Here is a 21,543-nt window from a genome sequence, read left to right as displayed (position 1 = left end):
TTAGCAGCGTTTCAACTATTTTTATCGAGCTCAGTGGGAGCAGCAGAAGGTGGCAGCGAGCTGTTGGATGTGGCTGTGCTGGGAGGGTTCCACCATTCCTCCCTCCTGCTGGGGAGCAGCGTTGCTCTGGTGCACGGTGAGGCTCGGGCTGCGTGTGAGCAGCTTTCCAGAGAAAGGCAGCGAAGAATTTATCTTTTCTTGTGGTTGGGATTTATGAATTGAGGCGAGGGCTGACGTCATGTATCCTCCCGCTTCCTTTGTGTGTGTGTGTGTGTGTGTGTGTGTGTGTGTTGGAGTTGATAGTGCTTTGTTTTACTTCAAATAGCTGCGGCTGTGCCTTGAATCCCCCTGTAGCTCTGTTGCTGTGGTCCTCGGTGCGGGCGGGCGGTTGGTTCTGTTGTGCCTCTGAGTCGCTTCTATGTGAAGTAGATGAGCCCTTAATTGTAATTACCACAGTGCTGCACGCAGCTGTTCTGCCTGCGTTGGCTGTCTGCAGCTTTACCGCAGGTTGTGGGGATTCTCTTGGTGTCTCAGCTCTTCTTTACGTGGAGATGATGAGGTGGGACTTTTTGTTTCTTGGTGTGAGTGGTTAATAGCGCATCCCAGAGGGCTTTTGTTTGTACTTCATGTAAGGATATAAACTGTTACTGAGCTTTAATCCTAAGGCTTTGTTTTTAGGTAGCATAGCCTTCACCAACCCATACGCACAGCCCAGAGGTCCCAGCAGCTGCTGCAGCTTCTGGTTTGTGCTGTTACTGCCACAGGGATGGGGATGGACCCCTCCAGGGGGTGGAACACTTTACAAGGTTGTTTACAAATACAGGGTTGTTGTATTCAACACCTATAGAAAAGCTCGATAGAAACAGAGCCATTCCATGTTGGCAGCTGAGATTAGTCTTGCTGCTGCTGAAATGCAGATGAATGCAGAAAGTGAACAGAGGGCACATCCCCACCGAATCAGACTGACTGCAAATCCCTCCTGATGCACAGCCTCTAGTCCAGAAATCCCACACTGCGGGTCCCTACTAACTGCTGATGAAAGGTCTGGTTGGGGTTTGGAGCTGCAGAAAGCAGCTATGTGGGGCATGGGGTGCTGCAGGCTGTGAGGAGGTTGCTGTTGTGGAGATGTGCCCTTCATTGAGCGCACAGCTTTATAGGGCTGTCCCTGGCTGTTAGGTCAGCATGTGTGTGCTGATGTTTCTTGGTTCTGGGATTCCTTAAGCAGATAGAGAGAAGTTGTGTTGATGCTGTGTATACTCCAAGAGGAGTAAAATGGGATTGGGAAACAGCAAAAACCAGCGTTTCTGCAGTCTGTTGGAACGTGGCTGCTAATGTGGTGTTTCACCTGAGCTCTGCTGACTGGTTTACAAAGAAACCCAAAACAATTAGGAAGACAGAGGGTGCAGAAATGGATACATGTTGATGATCATCGTGCACGAAATGTTGTTTTTCCCCAAGGGATTTTCAAATTAAGGATGTTTTTTTTGCAGCATTAGTCTAGCCTCTGACAGATGAACAGATTAAACGTGGTGGCTGGGCTTGTTACAGGCCCCAGCTGTTGGCCTGATTCTCTGCTGGCCATTCCTATCCCTACTGCAGGGCCAGGGGTAGCTGGCTTATAAGCAGAACTTCTTTCTGACCTGCTTCTGTTAGTGAAACAAGACACAACTGAGGCTCTGTTGAGTGCAGCAGCAGAAAGCAGAAGCAGCTCTGCAGCTCAGGTGCTCAGGAAGCAGAAGTTGTGTGTAACCTGTGGCATGAGGCTCTGCTCAGTAAGAGCCAGCCAGTGATTTATGGGAATGCAGAACAGCTACTGATGTGTCAGGGCTGGGTTAAGTAATAGAGGATAGGCACCATGAGAAGCTGCTTATAAGCTGTATAGCTTTGTTTATGAAACCTCTATAAATGGATCAGAGGGATACTTGTTTTCTGTACTTAAATTCCATAACAAAGCTGGAATTCTTTCCAGAAGAAAGGACAAATGTAGTATTTATACTGAGCTTTGCCTGGGGGTCGTGATTGGCGTTCTGACACTTGGATGCAAGGTGTGAACAAACAGCACTGACAAATGTAAATAATTTAAGGCAGCTGGCCTTCTTTAGGAAACTTATTTTCAAGTTTTGCCAAGAAAAGGCCTTTGTGACTGGATAAACATTTTGCTACTGGAATAGAATTTGGTCGTGATTTGTACATTTGCTCGTAATTCTAAGCATGTGTGCTTGTACAATGGTGGGTTTAGAAATGAGCTTTTTCCTGATGTTAGCAAAAGCACGAGATGAACAGAGGCAGTAAATTTGGTGCTAATGGTGTCTCTGTATGGCTGGGGAGTTCGTAGCAACTTTTGGCCTGGTTAGGTTTCTCTAGGAATGGATTTAATTCAGACAAGAATACGGGGTGAAATAGCAGTCTTGGAATGAGGCAGTGGGAGCAGATGGTAGGTATGGGCAGATTTTCCCAACTTTCTTTTAAAGTGGCTTAGTTGAAGACCTGTTTGGTGGGTAAAGGTGTGCTCAAACCTGCCGAGCTTAGGAAGGGGAACCCTCATGTCTGTAATGCTGGTTTGGTACGGGTAGCTGGCTTTGTCTCAGGTGCTGATTTGAATCTTCTTGAAACATGCAAAACCCTGTGTGTTTTGCTTTTGGTACCTGTTTTCTTCTTGAGCTTATTTAGAGAGATAAAATGACTTGGTTTTGAGATAGAGCTGAGATCCTGTTAATACGCAGTAAGTGTTGCTGCAGCATCTGGGGTCTGATAAGCTTATGATCTGCTTGCTTAGAATGAAGGGCATCGGGTAGATGGAACGTTGGGTTCTGTGGGTGAGCTGGTGTTGTTTCAGAAGGTTGGGGGCTGTTTTGGTGGCTGTTAGGGACTGGAGGAAGTTCAGGGTTCAACCATTGCACTGCTAGTGTAACGCATTGCTCCGTCACAGCTCATTTATCTGGGCTGTAAAATGATAGCAGTAACATAAACATGACGTTGGAGCTTCAGGTTCCCTCATTCTCCATCGTGGAGGTTTCAGCCTCCTAATCTAATCAGCCTGCGCAATTAATCTGTTTACCTCTGATAGGACCAACATGCCACTTCCTCTGCCCTTGGAAGCTCCGTGCCGCCGGTGCCTTCCCCAGCACGAGGCCTGGCAGAGCAGGGAGCTGTGGTCTGCTGTGCTCTGAGGGCTCTCGGGTTGAGTCAGTGCCTGCTGATGGGACGTGGATTGGCGTGTAGTTAACTGAAATCACACACTGCTATGAAAATGACTGAGCCGTGGCACGAGGCAGCACAGCTCAGGCGCTTACGGGGTGGAACAAAGCCCCCGTCCTTGGGTCTGCCATAGTGACAGATCCCTGTAGAACTCCCTTGTTACAGGCAGTCAAAACATACTGCGTTTGCTCCATTTCCTACTGAAATCTAACAAAGGAGCCAAAAATCAGATTTCCCTTTCCCGATAATAAAGCTATTCCTTTGAGATTAGAGCTGGGAATGGATTTTTCTATATAGCAGTTCCTGCTTATTAATTGAATGCTCTTAGGTAATCTCGTGTGCTGGTTTGTGTGAGAGCACGAGAGGAAGAACATCACTATCCTGCATGTTTAATATTAGATCATTGTAATTGCCTTCGAGCTGGAGACCTAGCCTGTGTTTGTAGTTAAGACTGATATAAAGGAGTTAAGAGCAGCCCAAGGTTATTAGATCATTTGGAAACTGATTACCCTTTCACAGTGTAATAAAGTAATTATGAATAGTGTATGAAAATTGGTTGCAGTCTGTTTCAACATTATGACTGCCTGTCTTTAAAAGAAATTACATTGTCCTCTTTTGTGTTGTTCCTACAATTTGCATATTCAAAGCACGTTGGTTATTTGTCACTTCCAGCTGTAAATGCTAAAGAGCATTTAAAAAAAACAAATGATGCCATCTGTTTGGATAGGTTTCGGTGAGGTTTGGTAATCCTTCACCTTGGGTCTGTTCTCTTTACAGTGGTACGTGCTGCTGTTGCTGAAGAGAGGTGCGTTCTGGAATGGAGAGTTATGAGTGGTCCAAGTTGTGATTAAAACACTGTTGATGTGAGAAATAGGTACAGCTGTGGGCTCCAAAGCACAGCTGGGGGTTGCTTACCTCAGGGTGCTGCTTTGCCTTACGTGTCTTCCAGCAGTTCCCAGACACAGGGCTGCCTGTGCTGTGTTCCTGCATCTTCATTCAGGTGCTGAGCGCTGCTGACACAGCTGAAATCACCATTGGAAGTATTAAGCATGAGGTTCTGCAATGTGTTTTTTGCATTGCTCTCATGGATAGCTTACAGCTCAAGGAAACTCCAGCCAGGCCAGACTTGCTCCATGAACACTGGTGTCATTTTCTTCAAAACTGAATTTCTTTTGTAAGAGGTTCCCTTGTTCTCTCATGGCTTACTAATGCCATTTGATACTAAAACTGCACTGGAAAACTTGTTTTGTATTCCTTCTTCGGTGCAGTTGCATTTTGAAATACCTGCTCATACCAAAGTTCATTCTGATTCAGAGGCCAGATCATAATTCAGCATATATTAAGAGCTCGTCAGCAGGTGATAAATCTCACCTAAGCTGTATAAGTTATCTCCAGGGAGAGGCTGCAGGACTGCAGGGGACAACAGGCTGATGTGCTGGGTGCATTTAATTGGGCTCCAACTGCTGGGCAGCTGGCACTGGGTGCCTCAGCTCCTGCTGTGCTGGGAAGCAGTGCTAGGCCAGCTCCTGGCTGGGCCGGGGTTGCAGGAAGGAACTCGGTTTTGCAAGGCAGGAGGCTGCTGAGCTCTGCCCTGTGGCTGCTGTGATAGAGGTGTGTGATACAAGTGTGGGAGCAGGGATGCAGAGGGCAGTGTGTCCCACAGCCCTGCTGCTGGGGGTAGCAGTGCTGCAGTGTGAATGAGGCCAGCGCGCTTCTTGTGCGGCTTAATAACGCTTTGCCTCACTTGTTCGACACTTAATGGTTTATGGTCTAATTTTGCAAATCACCGTGCTCAGCAGCTTACAAGATCAGACCTAAATACATTAATCCAGCTATATTGCCTCATCCTGTTACATTAGATGCCATCACTTCAGTCATACAATAGTTAAGAGTCTGCACTGAGAGTACTGGAAGTAGAATTTAATGTCTGAAGCGTGACCGAAGTCAGAAGTTATTTCAAGCGGTCTTAAAACACTTCCTCTTGGTTTAGATTAGAGGCAGACTAATCATTTGAAGCATTTCTTAATATTTTCTTCCCTTTTCTCATGAAAAACGCAGCCAGTTATGAACTGCTTTTAAGTGGATTTATTAGCAGTGGTCAGCAGGTTGCTGATGCAATTCTTCTTGGGGTGGGGAAAGGCTGCAGGAGGTTGGGAAGGCCATTGCTCTGAATTGGGGTTCTTCAGTGCTGATGGGCGAATCAGCGGCCTGGAGCAGTAACATGATTACTGTGTAAGTGGATTTCTGTGTTACATTTGCTACATACTCATGGAAGAGGTATTTTAAGGTTTAAAAAAGGGAAGCTTGTTCCCTGACTTTGAGAGAAGTGAATGAAACCAGAGGGAGAAGCCATCCGCTGGGTTGCAAGGTGAGAAGCTGTATTGGATTCCATGGGATAAATAGAAATCTGGTGTTTGTGTGTGCTGTGGAAGCTGGCAGTTGGACAGGGGGAGTTGCAGTAGAGGTTCATAAGTAGTAGAGATTTAGATTTGTAATCTGAAAATGGCCATAGACAGTGTTTTCTGTTTGCTGGATGGTCCCATGTTAAGACAAGCTACGTCTGCTCATTTCCCTTGTTGTTAGCTAAGATGGTCTGTGGGATTTCTGTGGTTCCCTTCTTGTGCTAAAATCTTACAACATAAGGAGATGGTCATTTCCTAACGAGCTGTTCACCACCACTTGTTATCTTCAACGTTCAGCCGCAGCCGATGCTGGTGTGGGAGGAAGCTGCCCCTCTGATTCAAGTGCAATAGTTTCAATTGCACAACGTCGTGCATTGAACGAGGGAAACATGCCTTAATGTTACGGGGTGATTCAAGTCCTTGCTATTGGGAGAGGCAAGAAGATAAAGTCAGGGACATGGGATAATCTTCAGCATGGGATTCAGAGAGGCCGTGAGCTGTGGGTTGGGACTGCAGGTGTGCTTTGGTCTCTGCTTTCTGTGCCTACACTTGTTGCTCCTGTGTTTGCTCTTGGAGTGATATTCCTCTGCCCAGAGCTGGGCAGTGAGCACCATGCTCATCACACTGCCACCAGTGAGGTTTTGCTGCTTTAAATACTGGCACTTGTTAACTGTGTTCTGTAAATGCACTAAAGGAAGTGAGATGTAATTTAATACATTGCAGTTGTGAAGCATTAGGAAATTATGAAGAATCTGCTGACCGGTTGCTGTAGACAGGCTCTAATGTGAGACAGAGATCAAGTCAGTATTTCACACACGAATAAGCACACTTAATCTCCTGATTACAACAGGGCTTCTGTGCTGGGGAGAGGCTTTGTAGGACAGCTCTGCTGCCTGCTCTGTCACTCGGAGCAAGCTGCTGCTCCAAGGAAGTGAGACCCAGCTCTGAAATCAAGGGCATTCCTCCTATCACCGCTTATGTGAAAGCATGTTAAAACAGCAGACAACAAAACCAGGGCTTGTGAATGGCCGTTGCCCTTTGTTAACTTTGTACTCTTTTTCTTTTCCCCTTGTTGTAAGGCTAGAAGAGCAGCATTTCTTTGCATTTCCACTGTTGTGAAAGTTGAAGCCACACCACCAAATTGAATTATGGCTGTTTGTGGCCACGTCTGGTCGCTCAGCCTGGCTCAGGAGCCCACCCTGCAGTTCTTCCATTTTGGGTAATTGAAGTCAGCAGTTGTGTGGAGTTGAATGAGACTGCTAATGTGGCTGAAGAGCAGGACTTGAGCCTTTGCTGCTCTAAGAAAGGCTTTCCCAAAAATAACCCAATCTAGTTTTAGTTTGAGTGCTTTAAATGAAGATATTTTTTGAGGCTTTCTAGAAGATGAAAGGCTTGTCTAAAAGGGCAGACATTTGAGAAGAAAAGGCAGAGGCATAGCTGTATGTAGTGAAAATGACAATAGATGGCTGTTCAGACGCAGACATGGAAGTGCCAAAGTAAAACACAGGGTGGATGTTCCCAGCAGTTGCTTACAGCAGGTGGGGATCTGCATGGTCTTCGTGTGACCTCTGCATCTCTGGTCTCACCTAAGTACACGTGAGGGAAAGCTTTCATATTACACTGAGCTCCTTTCTTGAAGTAATTGGCTTCACAGGCAGGCATCAGATGTGTGATGCACTCACAACTGGTAATCGTGTGTTCCTGCTGAAGCCAGGGCTGTTGTGCAGTGGATGTATGACTGCACTTCATGTCAGTGCTCTTCAGCATTGCCGTTGTGCCAGGAACTTCTCTTACTGCTTTGATTTCTTTGTTGGTGTTTCCCTGGTTGGAATGGACAGTATTTGTTAATGGTTATGTTTTTCCCATTGACTAAGCATATTACAGATCATCTTTTTGCCACAGACTTGCCTTGCAAGGAATCTGCATGGATGACACCAAGCTCTCCCGTTTTACATCTGAAAAATCTGTTGTCTTCCAGTGCCTCACTCAGCAAATGAATCCCTGGTGGTACGTGATGTACTGGGAGGCTGTGACGGAGCTCTTGGTGCATGGGTTGGCACAGAGGTTGGCTGCTACTGGCATGAGCTTTCCTCCTGCCTCTCACTTGCTGTCTCTTGTTATTTGTGCTTGGTTGGCTGAGCTGTCCTCTGGCCTGCTGCTGGCTCGATGTGGTTGTTGGAAGGCAAGCGAAGTTGTTGTGCCTGATAAAACTATAGTATCAATAAATAAATAAAGCTGTGTGTCACAGCATAATTGTTAACTTTGTTTTTTAAGTATTGTTCAGCATGCAGGTGTTGTCTCGGCTCCTGGTGACACGATGCTCCCCAGATAACAGCTCTGACTGCAGTGGCAGCTCTGTGCAGCCCCGTGGGCCTTCCTCCCCCACAGCCCATGGCAGCAGGGAGCTGCACTGCACTGCAGGAACTCTTTAACAAGTCTTAACTTTGTTTGTAAGTGGTGCTATGGGACTGTTGCTTTGTGTTACTCAGACCTATATTGCTGTAATCATTTACATGAGCCTGGCTGGCTTCAGAGACAAGGAAGTAATCCCTGGTGTTGTGTTTACTGTCTGTTGCTCCTTGCTTGCTCCCTCCCACTAATTACAACTACAGAGGCCATTAGAGCACCCTCTGAAATCACCTGAGGGGTTCTGAGCAGCTTGCAAGTCTGGCTAACTTATCTGGGGAAGCGTTGGTTGTACAGAAGCTTTCTAAGACTGTTGACTTGTATGTAGCTGCTCTTAAACAAGTCTCATTTCTCCCAGGGTTAATTTGAGATTGCATTACTTTTTTAAGGAAGCCAGTGTGTAAAACTGCCCAGAAGTAGGTGTTCTCATCTCAGTCACTGTTGTGAATATGGGCCAGCAGTTCTAGGGGGAGGTGATAGCTGATAATTGCACCTTAGTTTTATCCCTGGCCTTCCAGTCTGCCTCTGTGCTCAGAGCTGTTGTGTTTTGTTCCCACTCCTCACTGAGTTTGGGTCCTCTTGCAGGTAGGGAGGGGAAAACATAAGGCTGTGGTCTGCCATGAGGTGCGTGGTGGGTTTCTGCCTTTCCTCTGGAGCTGTGAGCTGCAACCGAGGAGGGCCTGTGTTCTGCTGTGTGCTGATGGGATGGCGAGTGGAGAGCAGTTCCAGGTGAATGAACGCCTGTGCACGCTTAGATGGCTCACAAAGGCTCTGAACTGTAAATATGGAACTCGTAATGACCATTGCTGGGCTGAGTGTTCTAGAGCTGTGTTTGTGCTGTGAACTCCCAGCACAGTGAAGGAGATGGGGAAGGCCAGTGCTAAGAGGTGTGTCTTCAAGTGAGTCTCTTATAGTTGTTTTGGGATGGAGAGAAAAGCAAGAAGAGAACAAGCTCTTTGCTGACCACATTGTTAGTGGAACGAGCTCCCAAAATACTTGGTCACCTGAATGCCTGCAACTCCCGTTTTCAACAGCAAACAGAAGATAGGGAAAGAATGTGGGGGAAAGCTGATAACAGATGCTCTTAGCCTTTTCTGGAACAGAAAGGTTAAACTGCATGCCTCAGCAGAGAGGTCAGCCCTCGGTGCTGTTAATGAGCTCTGCCTCAGGGGTGGGATGTCAGGAAGGCAGAGCTGTGTGCAGGCAGCCCTGGGGTGCGTTGGAGGCAGGAGGGTGCATGTCTGACACACAGCACTGGAGCTGCTTGGATGCTTGCAGCTCAGCGCTGTGCTGTGGCTGATGGAGCTGAGATTTCCTCTCCCCAGTGCTGTTAGTTTCCCTTCTCACCAAGGATCTTGAAGGTTTTCTTAAGGCAGTTCTTCATATCTCAGCAATGTGTGGAGGAATCTTTATGGGCCAATTCTTGTTGTTTAGTCCTTTGCACTAAAAACAAGTGTATAAACTTCCAAAATTCTTCCTGGATGTAAAAATAGGAAAAACTCCTTGGAAAGACCTGAAATTCTGGCAGTTGCAGAGCATACTTCCTTTAATCTGATATTAGTGGAATACAGCGCCTTTCTATCTTGCAATACAAGACTGAGAACTCAGAGAAGAATGGTCCTGTTGTGTTTATGAAGGCTGCTAACACGTCACCAAGCAAGTCTAGTCAAAAGATTTATCTGCCTGGCATGCTGAAAGTGCAAGAAGGAGCTCTTCTCATGTTTTTGGTCACTGTGTTTGGTTGGTTGCCTCCCCGTTCTGGCCTCATGGCATTTCTGTTGGACTTGCTTCCACGTTATCTTTAAAACCCGGCTCTTTGGGTATTTAAACCTCTTAGCTGGTGTTAACGTGCACTGAGCTGCAGTGCTTTGGCTCCGGTAATGGTTTCCAGGTGCAGACATGAAATAACCACAGAGCTGCCTGTGGTTGGGCCAGGTCAGCAGCTCGGTGCCCAGAGCTGGCCTCGTTTCTCAGAGTTTCTCTGGCTGAAATGCTGTGCAGTTATTTGTGGGTGATATGGGCTGTATTTCACTGGAGGGACAAAATATATCTGGGAATCTTCAAAACATGTTTGGGTCATCGCTTGGATGAGAGATTATTGAATATTTTCTGTGGTAATACTGGCTTAATTAGTGATAGCTGAAAGAAGCTTTTCTTTGCTCTTCTGGCATCCTAATGCATGCTCCACTCTGTGAAGCTGAAATCTGCTTTCACAACCACGATGGGCAGGAGCAGCTTGCAGTGCAGTGGTGGCTGCTCGTTCAGATTCTTTGCACAATTCCTCCTGGTTCCTTGAGATTTCGAGAGTGAGAGAGACCTCGGGATGTTCCAAGATGCAGCTGAATTAATACGGATGAATGATCTGTCAGTTACCATCAGCTCTGGGTTTATTTCTCCCTCATTCTTGGTGTCACTGAGAACAAGACAAAAGGACTGGCACTGTGACTCTTCCTTCTGTTGTTTCTTTATGTTCTCCCAAATCAATCTGTAAACAGCATTCTAGTTTTAATAACTGAAGAGTGTAGTTATGTATGATGAGGAGTATAACAGGCACAATGAGAAGCAACGGGAAAGGCTCTGAAAGGAGAACTTCTTTGTTAGGATTCAGTGTCTTGGTGTTGTTCCTAACCCAGAAGTTGAGCCCCTGTGAGCTGCAGCCACATACAGCTGGCTTGTACCCATCCCTGGAGGCCACTGAGTAAAACTTGTGGGGCATGCTGTGTACCCTGCAGCTTCTAGTCTCCAGGAGAGATCTCCTGTGCATGGGTTGAGACACCACTGCTTGGAATTTTAGATCGCCCTGGGGAAGTAATTTGTTTTCATTCCAAATAAATGATTATTTGCTCTCTTAATTATGTTGTAACAACAGTAAGGGGCTGGGGGGAGGGAAAACGACGAATCCTCAAGCTTGCTATTGAAGAGTTTCCTAGCCTCTAGAAATGGAAGACATTTCTTATTGAGTCTCCACGGACTGTTGCTATCAGTATCCCTGCAACTTCCCTGGCAATTGACAGGTTCATTGTGGCCGTCTCTCCTGGAGCTGCACTGGGTTCCCCTGTGTGTTAGCAGAACGATGGCAGCTGCTGTGAGGAGGAAAGCAAATAGAATCGTTTCTTACCTGGATGATTGGTTCATTCAGGAAATGCCCGAGAGATTCGAGCTCCAGCCTGAACTATATCAGTAAGAGCAATTTGTCTCTGTGGCTGTTTCCATTGCTGGAAGCAATAGTTGGCAGGGCCAGGAATATGTTGTAGGCTTCAAATACGCAGCTTCACTGCCTCCTTAAAAATCAAAGTAGTCCTTTACTTTCCTCGGTGTGCTCCCAGGCACTTAACATGCAGGCATGCAGCCCTTTTAGGTCCCATGTTTTGTGCTGGAGGTGCTGCAGCCTTCTGCTCAGTGCTGTGGTTCCTGGTCGTAGCAGGCAGTGCAGCATCCTGGGGAGTTGTTGGCTGCTGTGAATTGGGTTGGTACACAATTAGTACACAAATTCAAGCTACAGCTGCTCCGTTTTTATGAATGGTGCAGAATCTGCAGTGTAAGATGGGACTGGACTGTGTTTTAGGATAGCAGCTTGAATTCCTGGGAGGAGTAATAGAGGCTGCAGGAGGACAAACCAAAACTGTAAGATGCGGTTGGTGTGACTTGCTGCATTGGCATTCTCTTGTACTGAGTATCAGGTATCTCTTCTGAAGAGGTGTGAAGTGTTTTGAGTACTTCTCTGCTTGTTCTTGGTTTGTGTGTGTGTGTTTTTTTTTCTGTGCAAAGCAAAATAATGGGTTTCCCAGCTCTTACCCTGGATTGATGACTATGGGAAGATAGATATCTGAGCTGCTAGAAGGCTCTCTGGAGACACAAAGTGCCGCTGGCTGCTGCTGCGAGGTGTAGTGTGCAGAATGCAGGCACGGTCGTTTTGATCTGAGCAGCAGAGAGGGCGTTTGAAGGAAACTCCATTTTGAGAGAACAGAATAATGAGACGAGGCTGCACAGGGCCGGTGCTCTTTGGCCTGCAGTTTGGCTGCTGGGGATGGCAGTGGGGGGAGCTGGGTGGTGGGCAGCCCCTCTGTGCTCTTGGCTGTGCTTTGGGGATCCTGGCCCACAGGACAAGGTTTGCAAGGTTCTCTTGCAGCAGAAAATCCGGGCTTGCTTACTCTAGGCTTGCACTGAAGGAAAAAATAATGCAGTTGATTTTAAGAGTATTGATTAAATGATCAAGGAGGTAAAAGCATAGGATTATCTCTTCCCATTCTATTCCCCAGCAGGAAACCGAGTGTGTGAAGCTGGTGGCTTATAAAATCCACCTCCCCGTCTTCTGTTAGTGGTAAAGCAAGCATGATGTGTGGAGAAGCAAATTCTCTAAGTACTGTTTTATTTTCAGTTCATTCATTCCGGTACTCTGTGGGTTACAGCTTGGTTGTAAAACCACTCACTCTGGTTTTGGGAAGGTGGGTGAAGCTGTCATTTCCACAAGTGCTTTAAAGGGCTGTCTTGTATTTGCAGCGCTGTATTTTCTGTGCTAAATAACTTTGGGGTGTGGGCTTGTCTTGTTTTCATGGGTGTTTTCAGAAATCGAAAGAAAGTTGAATATTAACACAGGCTTTTTCCCCTCTTTCCTCCCCCTTCCTCCTTCAAGAACCTTTTTAAAACGCTGGGGTTGTTGGAGTGGTTGAATTTTTCCTGGATTTGAGTGAGAAATTCAGAAGACTGAAGCCCAGGCTCACTGTCTACCTTTCACGGAGGCCCAGCCGTGAGAGGACAGAAGAAGGCACGTGGCGAATCATGACAGCGGACAAAGAAAAAGACAAAGACAAAGAGAAGGACAGGGATAGAGACCGGGACAAGGAGCGAGACAAGAGAGATAAGGCGAGGGAGAGCGAGAACTCGCGTCCTCGGCGGAGCTGCACGTTGGAAGGAGGTGCCAAGAATTATGCAGAGAGCGACCACAGCGAAGATGAGGACAATGACAACAACAGTGCCACCACGGAGGAGTCCACAAAGAAAAGCAAAAAGAAACCTCCCAAGAAGAAATCCCGATACGAGAGAACAGACAACGGCGAAATCACGTCTTTCATCACGGAGGATGACGTTGTGTACAGGCCTGGAGGTAAGAAGTGCCTGTGTTACGTTTGCCTTGCAGCTGTTTGTGCACTTAGCTGCAGCACACGCTGTGCTCTGCTCTCTTCCTACTCCAAGCTGTGTTTGTATGGGGGCAGGTTGTCACGTTCCCATTGGAGACAATTACGGGTGCACGCACAAAGCTTTACAGATATGTGTGTTTACATCTGTTGAGATGGATGTGAGCTTTCCTTTAAGAATGAGCCACCTTTTTCACTTTCTACTCCATTAACGGTGTCCAAGGGTTTTAAATTGAACTGGACCGTGCACTGTGCACACTGGTCTGAACTTGAAACTAGGCATTATCTGAGCTAGAGGTTGGATGAGGTGGCATTTCCCCCCATTTCTAAATTGTTCTGCAAGTCCATTTTGTTTGTTGAAATCCTCATCTCTTCTCCTTGAGGAATAAATCAGGTGAGTTAAGATCTCACTCCCATTATCTCATTTGCTTTCCCTGCCCTTCCAATAGCTAGCTAATGCACGTGCACAGCAGTGTGGACTGAGCAAAATCACTGGTGTCAGAAGGTGTCTGGGTGTGAGGACAGCAGAGAGAAGCTTGCATTGTGCCTCTGGATGTTCTGAACGTGCCATGCAGTTGCTGCAAAGTTCACATGAGGTTTTCAAGTTATAAACTGTGGCTGCTGCCAGCTAACTCCTTTGTGAATGTAGAATTGCAGAGATTATTCACCTGGTTGTATTCCTTGTTTTTGAGCAGAAAAGTCCGTGTTCATCCGTGCTGTGTTTTAGTAGTTAATTGCAGTTGTTTGTTTCACCACGAGGAATATTATCTTGAACTGTACTGTTCAGAGTGCTGGCTTAGGGGCTCTGCCAGTTTTATATTGCTCTCTGTCAAATGATTGCTGTGGTACAGTAATGCTGCTGGAGTAGATCAGATGAATTCCAAATAAAATCCATGGAAACTACAGAGGTAAAAGCTTGTCTGATTTTTCTATGAGGTGCTGCATGTCTCAAGTACTCTAATGTCAATTGTGTGGGTAATGTAAGTGGTTGAAGTGCTCCATCCAGGTGTGGCTGCAGGAAATGCTCTGAAGAGCCCCTTGTACACGTGCAGCACAAACTGCAGGGTGCTGCAATAGGGCTGTCCGTAATTGGGTGCAGAAGTTGGTCATTCTACATGGAAGCAAACTACAGATGTTTGTGAGAACAGCTTACCTGCTGAAATGCTTCAGTGACGTCTTTGGAACAGATAGAAACGGTCTTTTCCTCTCCATCAGGGCTCGTTGCTGAGTGGTATCTGTTGCTTGAGCAGTAGCAATAGGGAGCCTGCCTAAGGATCAGCTTTGGAGCAATCTTATTTTCAGTGTCAGAGGATGAAAAATACAAGTATGTTAGGAACAGCTGTTGTGTGGGCCCAGCAGTACAATGCGATATGCTGGCTTTCATCGCAGAAAGACTTGGCGTAAAATTAAGATGGAAAATCACAGTGCTCTCAATTTCATTCTGTAGCAGATTGGAGGAGAATTAGTGCTTTGTTCAGGAGCTGCAGTGCTCTGTGTACCACTGATGCAGCGGCGCTTGGCTGGAGGTTTATCTGCAGGGCAGCAGGAAGCACAGCTTGCACCTTTGCAAGAGAGTTGTGGAAGGAGGGAGCATATAGCATTTGTTGTTTCCCCACACAAGAATCTGTTCAGAAGAGAAAGCTCCATGTACAGACATAGCTGGAGCCCTGTGAGGGGGGTAGCTGCCCGTGCTGAGGGAGGTGGTGGCTGTGCACCCTTTCCACGTGTGTGATTCTGTCTCAGATACTAAGCCCTCATATGGATGAATTAAAGGTCTGCATTTTCTATGTTGGTGTTACCTTATTTCAGTAGGAACCAGCCCAGGAGCTGTGCTGTACCACTGTTTGTCCCATTGCTCATTGTGTTTTCCTATTGGCACCTGTCTCTTGCCTTGATCTGCAGGAGCAATGCGAGCACGTGCTTGTCAGTGCAGTGCTGGAGGGGTGTGAGCAAGGATGAGACCATAATGGACCTGTTTGAGATTTTTAAAAGCTCTTTTAATTTAAAGTATAACTTCCTAACAGAAGCAAGCTTCTGAATTCACACCTCAGTGCATAATATATATTCTCAAAGAGTTATAGTGCATATTGCAGAAGAAAATCTTGCATCTTCTGGCTAGGAGGTTATATATAGGGAGATAAGTGTGTAACTAAAGGTATAAATTGCATACAGTTTGGGAGAGATGAAGAGAATTTAAGTCAGTGAGACTCACCCAGCAAGGATTAGAAAGAGGAATGTGAAAGGTGTGTGCAGAATGGATAGCTGTCTCTAGCTTACATCTTCAGGGCTTCAGGGAAGGGAAATCTTTTCCATTTGTCTGATTCCATCTCTTAAATACTCTGTGATCAGGAGGGATACTGAAGGTCTGTGTTCCATACCTGTGAAGCCCTCAGTTGCAGTCTCCCTCTGTCTGCTGTGCAGCAATTAATCCAGCACTTGATTTTCTTTGTGCTAAGCTCAGCACCTGTATTTGAGTAACAGTAATTGTAAGTAAATAGATCATCAGATCCTCAAACAGGTTATGCTGTTGTGTTAATGTGCAAATACTGTTCTTATTAATTTGCACGGACATAATGAACATATGCATAGCTTTAAACCATGCATCTAAATTTAAGTAGAGCTTAGAGATGACACTGTGCAATTAATCTCCTCGGCTGTGTTGGCACTCACATGGATCTGTCCTGAAAGCTGCTGGCCCACATCCCCATCTGTCCCTTCCTTTTCCACAGCCTCCCTTCCACTTCCTTTTGCATCTCTGGATTTAATTTGCTTGGCAGTTCTCACCTTGTTCTTGTCACGGTAAGAAAGTCACTCTTGTTGCACAGAGTGAATTGAGGTTTGGTGTTGAGCAGTGCTCCCCAAGTGCACCTCATGGCTCTGCTGGTGCCATTGCTGTCGTGACATTACTGGGATGGCACAGTGAATCTGCACTGGGAAAGCTGAGCTGGGTGGAAGTTTGGGCTGGTTTGGGAAGCAGGTGGCTTGGTGTGTCACCTGTGGACCAGGACAGCACTGTTTGCTCTGCCTGTGTAGGAACATTTAAAGGGATCTGCGGGGATTAAAAGGATTGATGAGGATCTGTTTCTGCAGTGACATCAGTAGCTGTGTAAACAACACCTCAGCAAGAGGAGCTGATGTGAGGTAATGGAAGGTGAAATGCTGCTGCTGGGAGAGCCAGGCATTAGCTGACTGCATCTTTCCCTAGGCCAGGCTGACTGCTGAAGTGATGTGAGTGCTCTGTGCAGCTGGGAGGGCACCGGGGCAAAGGAGCTGCACCTCATCTGTGTGATCATCAATGCAGTGTGAGTACAGTGAGAGCATGTCTTCAAGTAGCACCCATCTGTGGTTGTGCCTCATGTTTCTCCACGTGGGCTGGCAGTCTTCTGGCATCTGCTCCTGTGTCCAGTTAAAATATCCAGCTCTGTAGTTCAGTGATAATGTGATATTGGCCTTGCTTTAGCCATAGCCCTTGCAGTGAGTGCAGTAGCCAGGTGTTTTATTTCCCTCATCTGCACATGGCAGAGGTGTGTGAGCCCACGTTAATGAGCAGAAAGCCTGCAGGTGGACCTGGAAGCAGTGCAGTCCGTGAGGTGCAGTTGAGAGTTGGCAGTGCCTGTCTGAGCACTCAGCCCTTGCTCTCTTGCTATGGCTGTAAGAACACTTGTGGCACTGCAGCACTTCCCTTTGCATGCCATAGGTGTTCCAGGCTGCTCCATGGGTTATTTCTTGTGGGTATAGTTCAGATATTGCTGCTGGAAGATAGAGCTGGACATGTGTGTGGACTTCTGTAGAGCTGCAGGTTGGTGTCGCTTTGGGATTCCTTTGTGTTTCTGTCCCCCCCTTCCGTGAGCTGCTGTCAGAAAATGGAGGAGGTTGGATTTGCAGGTCAGATACTGTTGCAAAATACCACTGCTCGGTTGTCACCAAACGTATCCAAGGGAGTTCTTACATGGTTTTCACTTGGATATGTTCTGCGTTACAGTGTTTGGCCCTTTTCCAAAGGGGTCGCTTGGACTCTGAAGTGTGCGTCCCTGTCAGCAGCCGGGCACGGGGCCCACAGTGTCATGTTGTTGTGCTGTCACATCCAGAAGCACCAGGGTCACGTTTGGGGCCGGCGTGCAGCCCTGGTGCTGAGCTCCATCCCATGGAACATGGCCAGCACTGCTTCCAGCTGCAGAGGAGCAGTGATGCATCTCTGTGGTCCGGTGAGACAGGGATGCCCTCCTGCCTCTCTCCATAGCAGCAGCAGTTCAGGCCTCCAAATTCCAGAGCTTTGTTTCACTCCTGGCTCTGTCTTGTGAATTGTTCCCTGCGTGTTTGGCATTGTTATAACTGAGGAAATCGCTGACATAGTTGTTTTAATCTGGAAACCCCCACCAGCTTTATCAGACAACCAGCCGGTTTTGTAACAGTAAACAGAGGGAGGGGGAGGAAGCACTTTGTGATAAGCAGCTCGGTGGTATTTGGGTTGCTGAGTGTCAGCAGGATGGAAGCGCAGGGATTTGGCTCGCTCCTTGACAGTGACTGGCTCCTGTCTGACATGGCTCGGGTGCTTGTCAGCCTTCCAGGTGCTGCCTCCTATTTATTCTGACAGCTTTACCAGCTGAGAGAGGTGAGCATGCCAGAATTCAAGTGTAAAAATAGATGTGTTATGAATATGTATCTTCTGTAAACCTTGAAGTTCTGGCAAGTTTTATTTTTTTTTCAGATCTGTTAAGAAGTTGGAAAAGATGTGGGTTTTTTTTCCTTTTTTCCTGGGGAATTGTAAAATTGGAATTTTACACTTAGCAGGAAGAAATGGAATGGAGTTGACTTGTGGGGTTTGAGCTGGGGCCATTTGTGGAGCAGACTGCGCTGTTAATGGCTCCCTTCCTCCCTTTTCAGGTGCTGGGAGGAAGAAAAGCCCATTCTCAGGTGGGAGCATCCCCAGGGCTGAGCTGGTGGCCGAGCACCTACAGCCCCTTTGCTTTTGTTGTGGGGGAAGTCAGTGGTGTGGGAGGTGCTGCAGCCCGTGCCTGAGCCTTTATAAAGCTGGGGACTGCAGCCTACAATTAACTGTCATTAATTTTGTTGAATAGAAATATGTTCCATTTATTGTACAATCAGGAGCCAGGCTTGAATGAGTTTAAATAGATGAAATCTAAATTATACTGACAGTCCATTAAACAGCAGCAGAAACCCTTTAAAGAAAATGGATTCGCTATGATACCAGTTTATAATAAAATCATTTGCCAAATAAGAACTACAGTCCAGGCATCAGGAATACTCCTGCGAGCCTCAAATGAGCACAGTAAATTGCTGGAGCCATTTATTGCAGAGCAGGGCTCGGCTGCGCCGGGGAGCGAGCAGCACTGCTTGAAATCTGCTCAGCAGGAAGTGACAGTGCGAGATCAGCACTGCAATTTGTTTGCTGTCAGCCATACAGGGGAAGAGAGGCAACTGCACAGCTCCCGGCCTGTCAGCTGCAATATTTTTCTAGATGAAACCACGTATCTAGCGTTCCCGATGTGTTTTTTCTCTGTAGTCTGTGGCTGGCATTAAAGCACTGTGCCCAAGGTGTGCTGCAGTGAGAGCTCTGTTTCCTTTACTGACCTTTGTTTTCAGGCACTTGGGAATCTATGTTTAGAACATTGAGGGACAGTTGAGGATTTTCCTTTTCGTTTCTTCCTTGCTTTTTTTTTTTTCTTTCTTCCAAGCCCAGGGTGGTGCTGGCGGAGCAGAGCTGCTGCACAGGGCTTGTAAAGGAGCACTGCCCTCCTTGTCACTGTGTTAATGGAGGTAGAGCAGGACAGGCAGGCACACACACAGTATGGCTTCAGCATGCTGGCTGGATGGCTGACTGTGGAACAGGTGCTTGCACTGCTTTGCTGGACCTGCTGCCTCTGCTAGTTGCTGTTAGTGGATGCATGGACTCGTGGAACTTGGTGCCTGCACGGCTCTGTCTCATTTCTTGTTGTGCTTAGCAGAGTGACTGCACATCTGGTGTGTTATCTTTCAGAACATATGTGGAATATCCAAAGGAAAGCAAAGTGAGGGAGGGGATGTGTGACCCAGAGAGCTGCTGGGATGGCGGAGCTGGGCGGTGTGTGTGCATCGGTCTGTGTGCTTGCAGTGTGAGAAGCACAGAATCATAGAATGGCCTGGGTTGAAAAGGACCACAGTGATCATCCAGTTCCAACCCCCTGCTGTGTGCAGGTCACCAACCAGCAGCCCAGGCTGCCCAGAGCCACATCCAGCCTGGCCTTGAATGCCTCCAGGGATGGGGCATCCACAGCCTCCTTGGGCAGCCTGTTCCAGTGCCTCAGCACCCTCTGGGTGAAAAACTTCCTTCTGAGGCTGTGGGCGATGCCTTGCCAGTGGCTTTTGAGGAATCTCCTGGAAGTTTGTGCTGCAGGGCACCTGCAGTGCTCTGACTTGGATGGTGCAAGTGCTCACTCATTAGCTGAAACCCAACAGGATTAATTGTGGAGATGGCTGCAACGTAAGCTGCTGTGTTTAAGCTGATAAAGGTTCCTGTGCTCAGTGAGGTTGCTGGTGTTTTTTTAAAGCAAAAGATCTTTCAATCTGCGTATGCCAGCTCTAATTTTAAAAGCAGCTTTTAGTGTGGGAATATTAAAGTAACCCTTCAGAACCAGGGCACATCTGGTGAGTGTCACAAGCCCAAAGGCGTAATGACTCCCTGCCATGTGTCACAGAAATCCTTTGCCTCCAGTGGGAGGTTTTACACAGCATAGGATTGAAAGCAAATGGAGACAGGCAGCGAGACCCACCGGCTGTGCAGGAAACATGGGATTTCTTGCTCTCTCTTGTCCTTGCAGTGGGGAAGGCAGTATTTGTTGGCAAATCAGTGGTTGTGGGATTATGTACTGCTGCTGAGAAACCTCTGTGGATATGCCACTCAAGTGTGTTCAAATGCAGAAATGTATAGAAAGGTGTTTATAGTCAGATTGGGTTTTGTTGGGCTTTATGAAGTGGAAAGCACTGAATGTTATTAGGGGCAAATATTGTTAGTATGCATCTGAAATATACCAATGTTGTGAATCCCACTCTAGAATGAGAGATGTTGAGATAACTGATTTCAGGTCTTTCAGATTCTTCTCTTGAAAAATGGGGCACTGAGGTTGTAAGAGATGCTCAGGCTGCTTTGGGTTTGGGCAGTAGTGCTGGCAGTTGGCTGATGTGATCCATTCTGTGCACAAGCTGCAGCTGTTTGGAGCTCAGGTGTTACACAACCTGTGGTCAGTGGAGCAGAGGTGCTGCAGCACGTGGCAGTGCAGTCATGGAGCAGCTGACCCATGTGAGGTGCTTTGTGGGCATCAGCCTTAGCCATGCGGGTTTGTTGCCTTTAGGAAACAATGCGCAGCTTTCCTTTGTCACCTGGTCCACAGAGCTCTTCTTCAAAATGATGTATTTGTGGTTTGGATCTCTGGTAAATGCAAGTAATTGCATTTTATGGTGAGCTTTGAGTGGCTAATGTGGACACATCCATAACTGTTCCCCTTCTGGCGCTCTTCCAGCTTCTATCTTTTGTAGCGTTGCTTTACACCTGAATTAACTTGTTCTCTTATCTGCACAGCCTCGATTGCTTTGCAGGCATCTGAATGGGATGTCATCTTTGTTTCTGCTGCTGGCGGGCAGCCAGGTGTGCTTCTCTTCCTTGAACTCGTGAGTCAGGGTTTGCTCTGCCCATGGTTGCTGCCAGGTTGTGTTCCTTGGCTTTGTGGGGCCGTTGCAAAGCGATGCTTCTCCCTGCTCAGCGTGCTGCCTGGCAGCATCTGGAGCACAAGGCCTGCAGGACTGATATTAAGAAAAGCAGGGCCACAGAATTTTCTTTTATCTGCCATCTTCTAGTTCTTTATCCCCAGTGAATGCAGCACAATTTCCTACAAAGGAGTGAGAATCCATTTCGCCGCACAGCCGAATCACTGGCTGGTTGGAGCCAGCAGGGCTTTGCGTGCAAAGCGATCAGCTGGGGAGTGCTGGGTGGCAAAGTGCTGCAGGGGTGATGTGACCCTGGGGCTGCCAGCAGTGGAGAAGCTGAGCTGAAGCCTACAGGGTCAGTATAAGGAGGCACGGAAGCTGTGTTTGGTCTCAGCTTCCAGGAGGCTGTGAGGCTCTGTGGGAACTGGAGGATTTGGGGTAAAAAGTACTATGTGAGTTATGAGTCAAGCAGCTTACAGTTCTTCTGGTGTTGATGGTTGATTACATATATGATATCTGAAGCTTTTAAAATGCACATATGCATGCTGTTGCAACAGCTGCTACTATCCTAGCTTGAAAATATGGAGCTTGAAATTGGTCATTTGGGAGAGGCAAATTTTGCTCTATCTGAATGGGTGTAATTCTGCATAATTGTACAGAGACACTGGAGGTTGTTGTTTAAAAATGTTTGTAATTCTCCT

At 47.1% G+C, this 21,543-nt stretch overlaps 1 protein-coding gene across 4 annotated transcripts in view; it reads left to right on the top strand.

Moving 5' to 3' along the window:
- The window catches only part of RERE (arginine-glutamic acid dipeptide repeats), a 168,315-nt gene that overhangs the window by 38,162 nt on the left and 108,610 nt on the right, over nt 1-21,543 (top strand). For 3 of the 4 annotated variants that reach the window (XM_048967868.1, XM_048967865.1, XM_048967866.1), the window contains exon 2: nt 12,640-13,110. In XM_048967868.1, coding sequence (XP_048823825.1) covers nt 12,786-13,110 — 325 coding nt within the window. In that variant the 5' untranslated portion in view covers nt 12,640-12,785. Of the gene's footprint in view, nt 1-12,265; nt 12,367-12,639; nt 13,111-21,543 lie in introns of those variants that run through there. The other variant, XM_048967867.1, reaches the window with a different exon arrangement.

Source organism: Lagopus muta, chromosome 21 (assembly GCF_023343835.1).
Source record: "Lagopus muta isolate bLagMut1 chromosome 21, bLagMut1 primary, whole genome shotgun sequence".
Lineage (NCBI taxonomy): Eukaryota > Metazoa > Chordata > Aves > Galliformes > Phasianidae > Lagopus > Lagopus muta.
This window is presented reverse-complemented; position numbering and strand designations above follow the sequence as displayed.